At 33.5% G+C, this 16,696-nt stretch overlaps 1 protein-coding gene across 2 annotated transcripts in view; it reads right to left on the bottom strand.

Moving 5' to 3' along the window:
* Window positions 1-16,696, bottom strand: part of LOC129231519 (uncharacterized) — a 61,335-nt gene that overhangs the window by 32,574 nt on the left and 12,065 nt on the right. For both annotated transcript variants that reach the window (XM_054865856.1, XM_054865855.1), the window contains 2 exons: window positions 14,197-14,246; window positions 3,447-3,494 (listed from right to left, as the gene is read on the bottom strand). In XM_054865856.1, the coding sequence (XP_054721831.1) occupies window positions 3,447-3,478 (32 nt within the window). In that variant the 5' untranslated portion in view covers window positions 3,479-3,494; window positions 14,197-14,246. The remainder of the gene's footprint in view (window positions 1-3,446; window positions 3,495-14,196; window positions 14,247-16,696) is intronic.

Below are 16,696 nucleotides of genomic sequence, written 5' to 3'. Positions count from 1 at the left end.
AACTGTTATGCAATGAAGCTAGCAGAAGTGCAGGATAATTCACTTTCTTTTGATTATGTCACATATTTGTGAATGACTATATATATATATATATATATATATATATATATATATATATATATATATATATATATATATATATATATATATATATATATATAAAAAATTAAGCAAACAGGATTACAAAAATTAAACAAATTATAAATAACAAATGATGATAAAAAGGAAAAATGCAAACAGCTATTAAGTAGGAATAGAAAAAGAGTGAATCCAGAGCTCATCAGCCGTGGAGGATTCATTAATTATGGTCAAAAGACCAAAATTTTAACTATAAACTAAAAGAGAATGTTTAAGCTCCAGTACATGTAATATAGAGTAACAATGGGCAAACGCACCACTTGCTAAGCTAAAAACAATAAACTAGAGCTCAAACCTAAAACTAAAAGCAGGGGGTTTCGCCTCGACTAATTAGGAAAACAAGTTCCGATAATTAGCCTTCCACGGGACAGTACCTGCCAATAACAAAATTGTCTTACCTTGAAATCCGCGTAACCAAATCAAATCCATTGTTCAGCCTGATAAAATAACCAATCCATTCGTCAACAATTTTGGGATATGTTTTTAATGTTTTGTTGACGAATGGATTGGTTATTTTATCAGGCTGAACAATGGATTTGATTTGGTTACGCGGATTTCAAGGTAAGACAATTTTGTTATTGGCAGGTACTGTCCCGTGAAAGGCTAATTATCGGAACTTGTTTTCCTAATTAGTCGAGGCGAAACCCCCTGCTTTTAGTTTTAGGTTTGAGCTCTAGTTTATTGTTTTTAGCTTAGCAAGTGGTGCGTTTGCCCATTGTTACTCTATATTACATGTACTGGAGCTTAAACATTCTCTTTTAGTTTATAGTTAAAATTTTCGTCTTTTGACCATAATTAATGAATCCTCCACGGCTGATGAGCTCTGGATTCACTCTTTTTCTATTCCTACTTAATAGCTGTTTGCATTTTTCCTTTTTATCATCATTTGTTATTTATAATTTGTTTCATTTTTGTAATCCTGTTTGCTTAATTTTATATTTACTTGGCTTTTTAGTTTTGCTGCGTTGCGCATCTATGGGCTATTGGTGTGGTCTTTTCAATATTTTTCACTTTTATATATATATATATATATATATATATATATATATATATATATATATATATATATATATATATATAATTAGTGCCTTCATACTCATTGCAGTTAAAACTTATTTTGAAGTGCTAATGTATACATATATTTTGAATATTAATTTTATAATTTGTGAAATGATCTATATAACACCAAAACCTGTGTAACGCCAAAGCTCTGATACCAAGGTGTAAGCCAAAACATGCAAAAAACTATGATGATATTCAGATATGATGCAATAAAACAATTCCTCAGAAGAAAATGCATTATCAGTTCAGCTGTGGGGTTAAATTTTTAGAATGACCATATGTACTTGCTTATAAGTTAAGAAATCCAGTACAAAATATGAGGTTCAATGTTGAGGGTTGACTTATAAGCAAGGCAGACTTTTCGAAAACATTCACTGAACAATTCTTGGATAAAACACTTGAAAATATGAACATCTTACCAATTTCAGTCAAACCCTTTTAAACAGGTGCTAAAGAAATAAATATTACACATTCTGCTATAATTTTACATGGTCTGACAGAGAAATAAAGACAAAATAATTACATTAAAAGACCGACTACAGGAAAATGGAGGAATTGGCATATTCTAATTTAAAAAAAAAAAGCAATAGTATGGCTACAGCATACAACTTGAATGATATTGATTCAAAATGAAAGCAACATGTAACAAAAAGCCTAATAGCGAAATCAAACCCTTTACAAAAACCGTGATTGCAGAAATGAACCCTTTTTTTTCCAAAAGTCAAAAGAATAAAAATCAGAAGTTTTTAACCTAAGAATTTTCATTAAATTTAATTCTTTCCTTTCATACTGTTTATACTGTTTAAAAACTGCAGCAAAACTTTCCCATTTTTTTAGAAAAGTATAAGATTGACTTATACACAGGTTTTCGATTTATTCCAGATTTTCCTCCTAAAAGTAGAGGGGTCCACTTATATGCAAGTATATACAATAAGCAGCATACTACCGTAAAATCCTGAAAGTACCCCCCTCCCCCTCTTTTCTAAACAAAACTTGTTCATTTCAGGAGGGGGGTTATAATCGAGATTTTTTTTGAAAAATTAGCCAAAATAATTGTTTTTAGTGGTATTAATTTTAGAGTACAGAAACGAAGAGTTAATATTAATGAGAAGAGTGAAAAATTAATTAAATAAAATCAGTCATAATTTCTTCGTTGTAATAAATTTCACGTGGGCGCCTTTTTTTTTTTTTTTGAAAGACAGGATTTCGCACTTGGAAGGCATCGGGAAATTGGCAAAACCCCTATAATTTATCGCTTGAAAATTTATCAAGTGCTGAATGTAATAAGGTTACAGTAAAAGAAGCAAAATCTTAATGTTCTTGTTCCAAAATTGAAGCTAAAATCACAATCACAACCGAAAATTTTATACGAAAATCGTAATTTCCAAAACTGAGCTTTACAAAATTCATGAACATAAAAACAGACAAATTTCTTACTCGATTTAGTAAAATATACATTTCTGATGATCCTTAACACATTGAAGTACTTTATTTCTCTTTAAAAAAGGTTATTTTTAAGTTTCCCGCTACTTTTTAAGCAACACGTTTCCAAAATGGTGTCTTTTATTTTCACAAGTCAGAACAAAAAAATGCTCCTTCTAAAATGAATAAAAAGCAGTACAAATGCATTAATTTCTTTTGTAATACATATGAACAAAAAAAAAAAAAAGGCGCCCTTGCATCAAAAGAAGTCTAGACATTTTCGAAGGAATACATGGTGGAGTGGAGACCATTTTTTTTTTTGTTTAAATAATCAGTTTTCTTTTCTTTCTTTTTTTTAGAAAAGTAAATCTGCACATAAAAGGGGGAACTAAACCTCTGTAAAGGCTTTTTAAGTAAAGCAGAAAATGTTAATTTTTTTTTTTTTTTGGAGGGAGTGGCAAAAGAAGATGATCGGAACATTTTTAGGTGAAAGGGAGGGGTGGGGGTAAATTCGGGATTATAAAATGATTTTGATTTCCACAAAAAAAGGGGGGGCTATAATCAATAGGGTGGGGGGTTAATTTCACGATTTCACAGTAAGAGATGCAAAAAGTAGTGGAAAACATTGATTAGAATTGAACTATCAAAGAAGTTTATCAAACATGTTTCTGAAACCTATTAATAATTGACACCATGGCTTGAAGTTTTATTCAAAATGTGACAAAACTTGATGCTTATGAGATATGATCAAAGTATGTAAATTAAATATCAATTAAAATTAATAAATATAATGAATTAAATTACTTAAAACAAATTCATTTTACCTGGGCTTTATTTCATTTGGTTTGGCCTTCATTGTGCAAGTCTGTTCACTAAAAACATATTATAGAAATGTTAGAAACATAAAAAAAAAAAAAAAAAAAATATGTTTAAAAATAAAACAAGTTTTTTTTTTTTTTTTTTTTTTTCTACCATTCAACATGAATTTTACAAAATTACAGAGGATAACATTAAGTTCCAAATGTAGCTACTTTAAAAAAGTTGAATAAGAAGAGTGAATCAAAACTCATCAAAAGTTTCCCTTCTACTAGAAATATGAAAGTCACTATATGCATGGGTGAAAGAAAGAAGTTTTTTCAAGACAGATTTGAGAGTGCCAATTTGCCAAATAAAGTTGAAAGCACCACAAATGCAAAATTGTTTTTTCCAATCAGCACACATACATACATTCATAGATTAGGATCTTATGAAATGCATTTTAAAAAATTCAAAATATACATATATAAAATAAATTAATAAGATCAATTCAAGGGGTGAATGCTACAAGTAGGTAACTACAGTTCAATTTTTTCATTCTGCTTCAAGAAAAACTCTACACATTAATGTTTTTTGTGATTTTTTGGGGAATGTGAAGACTTGATTTAAATATTTTTAAACTGGAATTTCTGAATTTTTATTTAGTTAAGTGTTCTTTTCAAACAAAAATTTTCAACAAAGTGAAATTCCTCCCCCCCCCCCCAATTTCCAGTTGCCTACTTGCAGTACTCAGCCAGTGAATTAAAAACAACCAATATATCAATAATTAAAATGAAAGGGAAAACAAATAGGTAAAATGGGAAAGAAATATTTAAAGTAAGCAGATTTAAGGTAGCATGTGTTAAAATGACCCCTGACTTTCAAAATAATAGTCATACAAATATACAATGATAATCTTAGCACATTGGATTACATTGAAATAGGAGGGAAAACTTTAATCTTTGTTAGAAATACAATTTAGCAGTAAATAAAACAAACTGAGTTGCTACAACCGAACAAATAACAGAATCAAAACACAGAAATCACGACCTGTTAGGCTTAGCTCAAGGAAAATACAATGAATGCAATAAGAGCCAAAATGAACGCCCAAAACACTAAAAAACTGAACTACATGATAAAATACAGTAAAAATCCTAAAACTAAACGGAAAAACATAACATTAAAAAAAAAAAACACTTATCCAGCAACAACTACTAAACCAGCAGAAATAAGCTCCCAATACAATACAAACACAAAACATGCGCCCTCTGGTGGCCAAAACTCACAGAATGTTTTTAAAAAACATGTTATTTAAAATGTTATACCAATGAGTATAGTAACCTGTCTAACAAAATGTGATATAAAATTCCTAATTTCAATGAATAAAATAAGTTTATTCAATAAGTTTAGACATTTAAAAAAAAAAATTAAATGTTATTATTAGTTACTAGTTTCATAAATTATTTTATCCAAATCACGAATGAATTGTACATGAAACATATACTAAGTATTGTACATTTTGAACAAATTTGTGCTTTACATTTGATCATGTATCTATAATTTTCCTTTCACCCTTGGATCTGTGCTAATGGGAGTCATTTACTTTTAATTTGTGACTGCCTGTTGCTTTGATTTGTAGCATCCTTCTCTTTTGCCACTTTTTTTATTGCCAGAAGAAAATAATTTTTTTTACTATTCATTAACTAAGCTATGAATGAACTCCCACCTACTAATAGATTTTACAGTTAATTTTATATAATACCCAGGCATTGACTGCCAGCAAGGTCCAAAATATTACATAAAACTTCTGCCGATTTTATATCAAAAAATGCAAAAATCTCACTCATTATTTCACAAACTTTGCCTCTTAGCATTGTACTTGGGAAAAGCGATGATCCTAGTTCTTTGACCATAAGCTATGCAGCTGTAGCCCTTTAGCAGAATGCATTTTACCTGCATAGTAAAATTGATATAAAAGCATATATTTTATATAAAGTTCTAGTCTGTTCTCTTTCTTAAATATGCCGATATAATTCATCAGTCCATATCCTAACATGCTTCAATATTGATTCATCTATAACAAGATTCCAAGCACTTGAAGGGCTGTTGTGGAAAACATTGTGTTTAGAATGTGGTTTTAGGCTTCCACCTTCTCTCAAAAACCACATTTGTATGTTTGTTCCTGTTTGAGCCACTTTCAAAATTTCCTCTTTGCCAACTTCATAACTTCCAACTTTGAATGTTATTGTTGATTTAATTTTAGATTCTTTCCTTATGTGTATCTTTTCTTGGAATATTATTCTTTTATAGTATAAATCATCATTTTTGCAATGAGTCGGACCAGTGATTGTCAGAGCATTTCTAGCAAACTTTACTTAGTCCAGTCAAATTAGGTCATGACCCGGACATTCAAAAAAAAGAATCTGCACCTATACCACGTTGTTCAGTATCATGAGGAGATAATGTACCAAAAAGTCCCAAGAGTTTGGGCGTTGGGTTTGGGAGTTACGAAGGGGGCAAAGAGGGGGCTGAAAATACAGATTAGTGCTTATTTCAGCTGTATCTCCAACACTATTCCTTTTCATGAAAGTGTAATTGAATAAAAAATAAAAATGGTACATATTACTTAACGTTTTTTACACAGGTCTGTTGCTCTGGAGGGGGGTGGAGTGGGGGGGGACTCCCCATTTTAGAAATGCATTGTACACATGCAAAAGTTTCAATGCAGGAATTTCATTGTTTTTATACGACATTTGTGAGTGTACTTCCTTTGCCCCCCCCCCTCCCACCAAATTTATAAAATATAGGGCCTAATTGAGTCAAAATACAAGTTTCTGCCTTGCTTCTGCTGCATTTCAATGATATTTCTGCCAAATGAAGTTGAATCAAGTTTTTTGAAAACGTAATCCAAACCAAGGGTTGGGGACAGCATTAGCCTAACCTAAGACATGGGGACAGCATTAGGAACACAATGTATGTCTATCTACCTCACTGGTGAAAACTTAGAAAACAAACCCAATTTTAATAAAACAAAATGTAGAGGTATTTTGTAATTTAGAAACTGCGTCTTTTGCTAAATGAAGTTATTTTTTCGTTTTTTACTTCATTATACAGAAATAACTAATATGGAGAACCAATCGCGAAAATATTTGACATATACACACATTGAAAAGAAGAAAAAACTCATTGCTCTTAAAATTATTTTAATTCAAAAACTTAAGTGACTATACAGTTTTTTTAGCATTAAACTATTATCCTGTTGCTATTAAAAGACATAAAATATTACCATGAAGTGTCAATGTCACTCACAATCTTCTTCCTGCTCAGGAAGTACAACAATGTCCAACAGTTCATCTCCCGAAACAACCAAATCGTCTTCTGAGCAGAGTTCGTCAGGAGAATCACTGTTGCTGCAGTCATTTCCTCCACATTGGCCACACATATTGGAACATTTCAGTCCGCTTCTTCTGCATTCACATCTACTGCCATAATCATCAGTGCAACAGCAAGATATGAGATTTATCAAATCATCAGGAGCAGCAGCTTTGGTTGTTGTTACTGGTCGGAGATGTTCTTGATCTTTCTTCCATCCCCATTTTAAAGGGTCCTTGGTAACTCCAAACCACTCCTGTACCTGGTGATGTACACGTTTTGAATGTTCCCTTGCTGCAGCTGTTGTGGGAGGAAGTGTTGCTAGATTGAATTGGGCATGAAGTGATTGCTTTACTATTTGTTTCACGTACAGTTGATAGCTTAACTTGACTAACGAAATTTTATCCTTCGAACCATATATGATTGAAAAAAAAGTTCTCCAGCCTCTGCAATGTCATTTGGAGATGCATTAGCATCATTGAAAAGCAAAAAATTATTGCTTAATGTTTTATTTTCCTTCACTTTCTTAAAGGGTATCACTTTGCCTTTGCGATAGATTGAAGAAATTGTGTCTACTCCAGTGAAAGCATAGATCGTAAGCAAAATATTCTTCATGTCTCCAATATGACTTTGGATTGATGAAATGATGTAGCGTTTATCTAACTCATTGTGTTTTCCAAAAGCAACCATTGTTATATTACTGCCAAGAGGCGCTAAAACTATGAGCAATATTAACAAATCTGTGTCATTTCCAATTAAAATAGCAGCGTTTTTGCATTTTGCTTTGGCCAGAGTAGTAGCTATTATTAATGGATCTGCATCCCTATCACCTTATAGTACTTCACACCCTACATCAAGCAAATGGGATTTCAAAAGACAGATAAACTGACTTTTATTATCACTATGTGATAAAAAATCTGATTGAGTGAGAGTCACTTGAATATCATTTTCCACATTAACACGAATATGTGTAGTGGAAGAAGATCTTCGTGTATATGTTCTTCATCTTTAGTATTGAACTGTTGCTTATAACCATCAAATACTATAGTACACTTTCCAAAGTGAGAAAGGACATATTTCGTATATTGTTCACAAATAGTTCTGAAAGTTGCAGGGCGTTGCCATACAACTCCATGAAGATGTCTTCCGTCTACTATAATAGGATCTCCATCAAATTTAAAGTTACTTATTGAGAACTCATTTTCTCTGGATGCTAGAGCTCTGATTATGGATGACTTGTTGCCTTTTCTCATTAACCCTGCTTCATCAAAGAGAGCGGGTGGGTGTGTGCACAGCTCATAGTGAAAAATTCCAGCCAGTTGTTCACTACTTTTCAATGAGCAAACCAACCGGTGAAGCAGCTGATTAGGATTTACACACACAGTGTCATTGCGCACTGGAATGGACTTCGTAACAGTAGCTTCGTAACAGCGTTTTTTCTTCTCAAGTGGATATCACTAAACTTTTTTCCTTCTATTTCTTTTATGGCAGCTACACCAATTTCGTAAGCCTCATCCCAGTTGACACTCACATCTCCTACTACACTTGTAGATAATGATGAGAGTGAAGGACTCTTAGTGAAAGGATTGTGTTCATAAAGCCATTTTATGAAAATCTGAATGTCTTTGGCATTTCGCTTCTGTTTAGCGTCTCATAACTCAACGTGCTGTTCACTGGCGTTGACTTCTACCCCTGAAAATGCGTCCACCGCTTCTACAATTCTTGAGCATGCAGGCATAGATTTAATTCAGGTAGCAATTGTTGATTGAGAAATCCCCCGTCCACTCGTTAATCCACCGGAGCTTTTCATGCTTCTCATCAATGTTTGCTCTATTGTCATGTCACTCCACACACCCGCCCAAAACTTATCACTTCGCCGAATCGTAAAATAACTGCTTGTTATGAATTTTTCAAACTGAAACGGGCTCGAAGCAGACAACAAACGAAAGCAGTCTTGGAGGTATATATGAGAGGATTTGGCATAGTTCAAATGGCCAGCTGAGTGAAAGTATGGCAACATTTTTGCCACGCAATGCAAATGAAGGAAAAAATCTCCGCTTCTTTCAGCTTTGATGAAAAGTCGAACTATCTCCACCATCTCAATGAAGTTAATCCAAAGCTTCTGTGTTCTGCCCAAATGTTTTGCTGATTCGAGTTCTTGTTGAAGTACTTCCACAAATTCAGTTACTATTGTAGAGCTAACTGCTTCCTTAACTGAAGATTTTCCTGAAAGAAGATCTTTATAAACAGCCTTTAACTCAGATGTTTTGAATTTAGAAAAAATGTCTTTTTGTTGCTCGAGGAAAATTGTAATGAGAGCCTCCTCAGTCAGAAAAAGAGCTCTGATTACTCTTGAATAGGCTTTGCCATTCATCATATGAGTTATGCTATTTTTGGCATAAACTAATCCCCAGAGTTCTTCTATGCCACTACCTGCCATAATAAAGCCAATAGTTCCCAAAAAGGAAAGAAGAAGATGAAAACCACCTAGACGAAGTATAATACAGCTCAAGAGACTGTCAGTTGGGGCGCTTTCAACCATTTCTTGAGCCTTTACATACAGCTGTTGGTCAAAAGTAACTATGGCAAAAAGTTGTCCATTTTTCACTGTCTGTTCAGCAGCATACAAGAGAGATGTATAGATAGTGGATGGATTTGAAGGAGAAAGATTTATAAATGGGAGAGCCACTACAGCTGAAACTTCATACGGTTCTTCTGAATATAATTTTTCCATTAGTCCACTCCAACCGGGTCTAATAATATCATCATCGAGCCATAAACCAGATGACCATAGAAAATTCAAAATAAGAGAGGGAGCAGCTGACGAATGTTTTACGTGCAAATCTTGCAGCGGAAGGGCCTCAACTTTGGCATAGCCATTCGTACTGGGGCGCTGGTAAAATTCAACTTGCGTGAGACCACATTTTTCTACAGCTTTAGCGGAAATGTTTGTTCTAGGAACTTGTGAGTTAATGTCAACAGCTGTTCGAGGAGTCACGCACGATTCCCCCCATCTCGTGGAACGTGTTGTGACCGTCAATAGACTGAACGTTATAGTCTGCATTTTCAAAAACATACTGAATATATCCATGCTCCAGTTTAATGTCATCTTCTAAAAATACAGACCTTTTGAACTTCATTACTTCATTGTATGAAGAGCAAAACCCCATTTTGGAAATTACATCAACAAGTAACCTTGATCCGAATCTTCTATGTAAATACACAGCTGTACTAAACTGAATAGGTGATAGGAAGGAACGTGGTCTTGTTGAAGTAATTATGGAATGAGAAATAATAGTCACTTTCCTGTCCATACTTATTTTAGTTTCTTTTGTTTGATTTTTGGGTTTAATGATTTGGGAGATCAACAACTGGAGAGACTCCGGAACCAACTTGCCGCTTTCGTTTTGAATTTCTTTAAAGGAAGGGAACTATGAACAATCGTAAACTTCATTTTTTATGTCACGTCTTATCAATTTGGCAGCTGTTTCGATAATTATTTTTTCCTCTTCAGCTTCGTCTGTGTTTCGATTTTCGTATTATTTATTGGAAAGTATTTTGGATACAGTGTCATTAAAACATATTATTATATTCACACCAGTAATTGTTGTGACATTAATGCTGTCACCATAGTGTTCGATGAGTTTTCTTTTCAAATGCTTGTCATGGTATGGCTCGACACCAGGATTCAGGTGACAAAATAAATCAGTGAGCTCTTGAGAGTGTATTGGCATTCATCATTACCTTCCAAATGCAGGCACAACTTTTTAAAAGCATCTGCTCTTGACGAGTCTTTTCGTGATCCACCTCTACTTGCGGCTTCTGCAGGCTTAGAAACATCAAGCTTAAATCTAGATAAACAGTATCTATGGTACCGTCCATCTGTTTGAACCAAGTCCCTAGTGTTTGCAAGTCTAACAAGTACTTCTTGTCCCCAGGAATCATTCCTTTTTAAAGCATCCTCACAAATTGTTGTAATAAGTGTTATAGTTTGTACTTCAAACCAAATTTCTTTGGTAGGATTTCGACACTTAGATATATCTATGCATTGTTTTCCACACAAAAAGCAAAGTGATTTAAAGTCAAAGGTGGATTGAAGAGGCTTCTGTATTTTATTACTTTCTGATGCCATACTAGGTGGTTGTGGATGTCGCGTGTAGTTCTTACGGCATATCGCATGTACTCCAGTTACATTCCCATTCAGATAAGCGATTTTCACTCCATCCTCCTTAATTTCACTGCATGTCAGTATTGTGCTCCATCCCTTTTCAGATACTTTTACAACTGTACCACCAGGATCAGTACACGGTTCCAAAATACACTCCATTTTCACAACACTTCAAATTCTGCTCATTTTATTGCTTCAAATGTATATCACTTAATTTTTTACTAAATTTTGAAACTTTATGACTTATTTATGCATATATATTTAAAATCCTTTGACCAATATACTCGAAACTTTTAAGATTAAATAACAAATGCAATCGATTTGAATATTTGATATCTATTTATGAAAAACTTTATGAACAGAGCTCTAATTCGTAAAACGCTATTCAACAAGGCTAAGGCAATGACAACTAACGACTGGTTTGTGGACCTCATTTTTTGACCTGAAGAGGCAAATTAACAAGTGAAGGAGGTAGTAAGATGGTTCCCATGGATCCCATAGTGTCACTAATTGCTACCGGAAACGAAATTTTGAAGAGTAAGGAGACTTCTTTAAGTTAATGAGACCAGTTTAATGGGACAACGATTATGATACCGGAAATTATCCAGGTGTTTCGGGCGGGAGTAATGAATAGTCATTCTAAGGTTCAAGCTGGCTACCTGCCCTTTTCCAGAAATTTCGACCCTAGAGTTATACCGGAGGCTCTGTTTACTCATATGTTTTGAATGCGACAGAAAAACAGGTGTCGTATTATCTATTTAGTGTTTCTTTTCATCAGTCTTAGGAAATTACAAATGACGGTGTCAAGTGCGAAGTGTTATTACCGTAAAAGAGAAAAAATTCTCAATAGACGCCATTTAAATTTATAACAAAAAAAAAAAAACACTTCACAAATAGGATTGCTGCTAAGTTTCATAATATTTCATAATCATCGGCAAAAATAAGCCTACGAAAGTAGGATATTTCATATTCTTTAACACAGCTATAAAAAAAAAGTTTTCACTTAGGAGTTGATTTCTTATTCGATAATGCCACTATACTAAATAAGTGTCACCGTCATTTCATTTAGTTGGGGGGGGGGGGCAAATTCAATACACTAAAAAATGTCTCCTAAAAACAATAAAATTCCGGCATTGAAACTTTTGCATTTGTACAATGCATTTTTTAAAATAAGGGTTTCCCCCCTCCAACCCCCCCCCCCCCCCCCACAGAATGACAAAGATGTGTAAAAATATTAAGTAATATGTACCATTTTTATTTTTTATTCAACTAAACTTTAATGAAAAGGAAAAGCTTGGGAGATACAGCTGAAATAGGGCACTAATCTGCATTTTCAGCCCCCTCTTTGCCCCCCCCCCCGTAACTCCCAAACCCGACGCTCAAACTCTTGGGACTTTTTGGTACGTTATCTCCTCATGATACTGAACAACGTGGTATAGGTGCAGATTCTTTTTTTTTGAATGTCCGGGTTCGGCCCTTTTTCGACCTAATTTGACTGGACTAACTCTCAACTTATCAAAAACAAAACACTTTCACCATTATCTTCAACTTCTGAATCATTTTTAGACAACTTTTTTGAATATTCTTAAGCTTCTTGGATGGTAAGGTTACGGAGTAGTAACGTCTTTTTCACACATCACAGGATAAAAACAATTTCAGAAAGTCTTTTAGCTTTGTGAACTGCATTCAAATGTAGTTTATTTTCATACCAATCATACAGCCCTTGATAATAAACCTTCACTATTTTCTCTTCTTGTGCAGTCCATTTCAGGATTTTGAGAGTGAGTTATAAGTAATCTACAATTACTTTTGAGAGAATGTATGTTTTCTGACATTTGTGCATTGAAATTTTTTTTTGACTTTTTGCTCTTGTGCATCTAATTTCCATCCTTCTTTTACCTTAGTTTTGTCTTCCTATGAGATTAAACCTAAATCCTGTAAAGCAGCACTAGCTACAGCTGCAGCAGCTCTATCTAATATCCCTCTACGATCACAAATAGAAGCTACAGAAAGCAAGCGGTTCTAGGTATAAGTGTTAATAATAGGAAAGTCATTTATGTTAGGCATTTTTAAATCAGGCAAATTGTTGTTCATCTTAAATATTTAAGAGTCACAGAAGGATTTTTTTCTTCAATTGTTACTTTTTGGGTGGTGATACTGACCCACTTTGCAGCTCTAGAATTAAAACCTGCCTAATTGGAAAAGGTTCAAATGAGGGATACTCAGGAGCCTAATAACTTCTGAAGTTAGAGGAAGCTCAATCACATTTTGGGGTACTTTTTGTTTCATGATTTTTTTCTTTTTTAAATTTTACATTCAGTTACAGCAAACTCACTGATGCTACAGATGCTATTTCCAAAAGTGGCCCAGCAAAATTCAGATTCATGTTTTTTTTTCTTTTTTCGTCCCCCCCCCCCCTCCGACATACAAATTTTGTATGCATCATGTATGGTTGCATTGCAATTTTACAGTTAGTTGTTCAATCATATGACTGGACTAGAGCTAAAGAGTAGAGGTTTTTAAATTTTAGTGACAGAGAGATACTAAAGTAGTTTTTTTCTCATTTTTTAAAATTTCCTCACGGATAAAAACCATTTAAAATCAGAAACTGGAATTTTCAATGAAAGTTTCTAAGTAATTTTAAGACCCTGCTGACAATTCTGGGGGGAAGCCCTGAGCCTTCTTAGTAGTCCGGACCGGGGGATACTAAGTTAAAAAGACTACTTTTAGACTTAGATTATAATAACTAACTACTGACATCAAGGGCTTAACATGGACTGTACAGTCTAGAATTATATCAGTTGAATTCTAGTCTCATTGCTTCTCCTTTGGGAGTCAGAGGGAATATGATTCAGTTTTTTAACTTGTTTAGAATGGATTAATGGGGTGAAAATTATCACAAGAGTCAGAAACAGAGGTAATTATTTTAAGGTAAAATTAAAGTCTATAATCTTGAAAATAGTAAAGAGTATTAATTCAATAAAATTGCAGATAGTTGGAACAGTTTTCCAGAAATAGTTGCTACTTGCAATAGGGTGACGTAATAAATAGCTTCAAGAAGGCATTTGATTTTTAGTGATGATCGAGACATTAACTAAGACCAGTCAAGTTAGACTCAGATCATATTGTTAGTCGTAGGTTTTATATTTGTATTTATTGATGTACTGTGTCAGAAATATGTATTTAGTTTTTAAAAAATTCATTAAATTTTTCTTTCATAATATTGCAATGCCACTTACTTATTTTCATGTACATTCACCTTGGCAAATTTAGTTTTCAGTTCATCTACCTATAACAAAAGTAGAACAATATTTTAGCGCATTGGAAAAGTTTTAAAAGATTCATACTAAAATACCAAGGAGTTATACATTTTTTTCTTCAGATAATTCCTATGGCAGGATTTGCACTAGGATGGCAAGGAGAGGGGGGGGAGGATTGCACGAATCCTTCAATAATTTCCAAAATTTCACTCAACAAAAATCCATTTGCAAGCAGTTCCTATATATAAATATATATATATATATATATATATATATATATATATATATATATATATATATATATTATAATAATAATAAAAGTGAAAAATATTGAAAAGACCACACCAAGAGCCCATAGATGCGCAATGCAGCAAAACTAAAAAGTTAAGTAAATATAAAATTAAGCAAACAGAATTACAAATATTAAACAAATTATAAATAACAAATGATGATAAAAAGGGAAAATGCAAACAGCTATTAAGTAGGAATGGAAAAAGAGTGAATCCAGAGCTCATCAGCCGTGGAGGATTCATTAATTATGGTCAAAAGACCAAAATTGTAACTATAAACTAGAAGAGAATGTTTAAGCTCCAGTACATGTAATATAGAGTAACAATGGGCAAAAGCACCACTTGCTAAGCCAAAAACAATAAACTAGAGCTCAAACCTAAAACTAAAAGCAGGGGATTTCGCCTCGACTAATTAGGAAAACAAGTTCCGATAATTAGCCTTCCACGGTATCGGAACTTGTTTGTTAATTAATGAATCCTCCACGGCTGATGAGCTCTGGATTCACTCTTTTTCTATTCCTACTTAATAGCTGTTTGCATTTTTCCTTTTTATCATCATTTGTTATTTATAATTTGTTTAATATTTGTAATTCTGTTTGCTTAATTTTATATATATATATATATATATATATATATATATATATATATATATATATATATATATATATATATATATATATATAAGCTCTGGGACCAGATCCAGATATTATCCAAAAATTTTAGTTGAATGTGCAGAGGAATTAGCAGATGTTATTTTAAATATTATTAACGTTTCTTACAACTCAGGGACAGTGTCAGAGGACTGGAAGCTGGCTAACATAACATTGCTCTTTAAGAAGAGGTCTAAAGATAATGCAGGGAATTATAAACCTGTAAGTCTGACTTCAGTAGTTTGTAAGATTTTTGAAACTTTTATCAAAATCAAGATCATGAATTTCTTAGAGACTAATAGTCTGCTGACTAGTTTGCAGTATGGTTTGAGGAAAGATAAATCCTGTGCTACTAATTTATTGCATTTCTATGACAATGCTACCTTGGCTTTAGATAACTAAAAGTGTGGATGTTGTTTATATTGATTTTCAAAAAGCTTTTGACAAGGTACCGCATGTTGCTCTTCTCAGCAAGTTAGCTGACATTGGAATAGGAGGAAAAACTTTACTTTGGGTTAGAAATTGGCTTACTGGTAGGAAGCAAAGAGTAGTTGTGAGAGGAAATCATTCTAATTGGAGTGATGTTTTAAGTGGGGTTCCTCAGGGATCAGTTTTAGGGCCTCTTTTGTTTATTATATTTATGAATGACATTCATGAAAATATTTCTGGAAAGATGAATTGTTTCGCTGATGATGTAAAAGTTATTAGGATGGTAGAAAATGAAGAACAAGTAAAACAGCTTCCAGAGGATTTAGATCCTATTACTAAGTAGGCGGATAAGTGAGGTATGGCAGTCAATGTAGCAAAATATCAAGTACTACACTTAGGTCATGGGAATAAACGTACAAGTTATCACTTACAGGGTTCGGTCATTAGTCAGACAGAAAATCTTATTGATCTGGGTGGCTTAATAAGTCAGGATTTCCAGTTTAGTCAACAGTGCAGCATTGCAAGTAGTAAATCCAACAGAATGCTTCGGTTTATCAATAGATCTAGTTCAAACAAATCTAGGAAGGTTCTTCTGCCTTTATACAGGAGTTTAGTGAGACCTCCTTTGGAGTATGCTGTTCAGTTTTGGTCTCCTAATCTCAGGAAAGATATTTCTGTACTGAAAAGAGTTCAAAGGAGGGCAACTAGACTAGTAAGGGGACTTTCAGATTTAGATTATGATGCCAGACTTAAAAGGCTTAATATATATAGCCTGGAGCAGAGGAGAGTCAGAAGGGATATGATTAAATTGTTTAAATTTATCAAAATGAAATATGTAACTAGGTTAAATTTTTGCACGGAAAGCAGGATAAGGGGTCACTGTTTTAAGCTATTCAAATCTCAGGCTAACCTGGATATTAGAAAAAATTGCTACTTTAGTAGGGTCATGGGCACTTGGAACTGCTTACCGGAAGAGGCGGTAATGAGCAAGGGGGGTGGATAGCTTTAAGAGGACTATTGATCTTCATTGGCAAATAATAAACTGACTAGGACCAGCCTAGTCAGTTGTCCAGCCTAGTCCTGTTGCTGGTTGTCATATTTTTATTTATA

This window comes from Uloborus diversus, chromosome 10 (assembly GCF_026930045.1).
Source record: "Uloborus diversus isolate 005 chromosome 10, Udiv.v.3.1, whole genome shotgun sequence".
NCBI classification, from domain to species: Eukaryota; Metazoa; Arthropoda; class Arachnida; order Araneae; family Uloboridae; genus Uloborus; species Uloborus diversus.
Note: the sequence above shows the minus strand (reverse complement) of the source record. Positions and strands in the feature narration are given on the sequence as shown.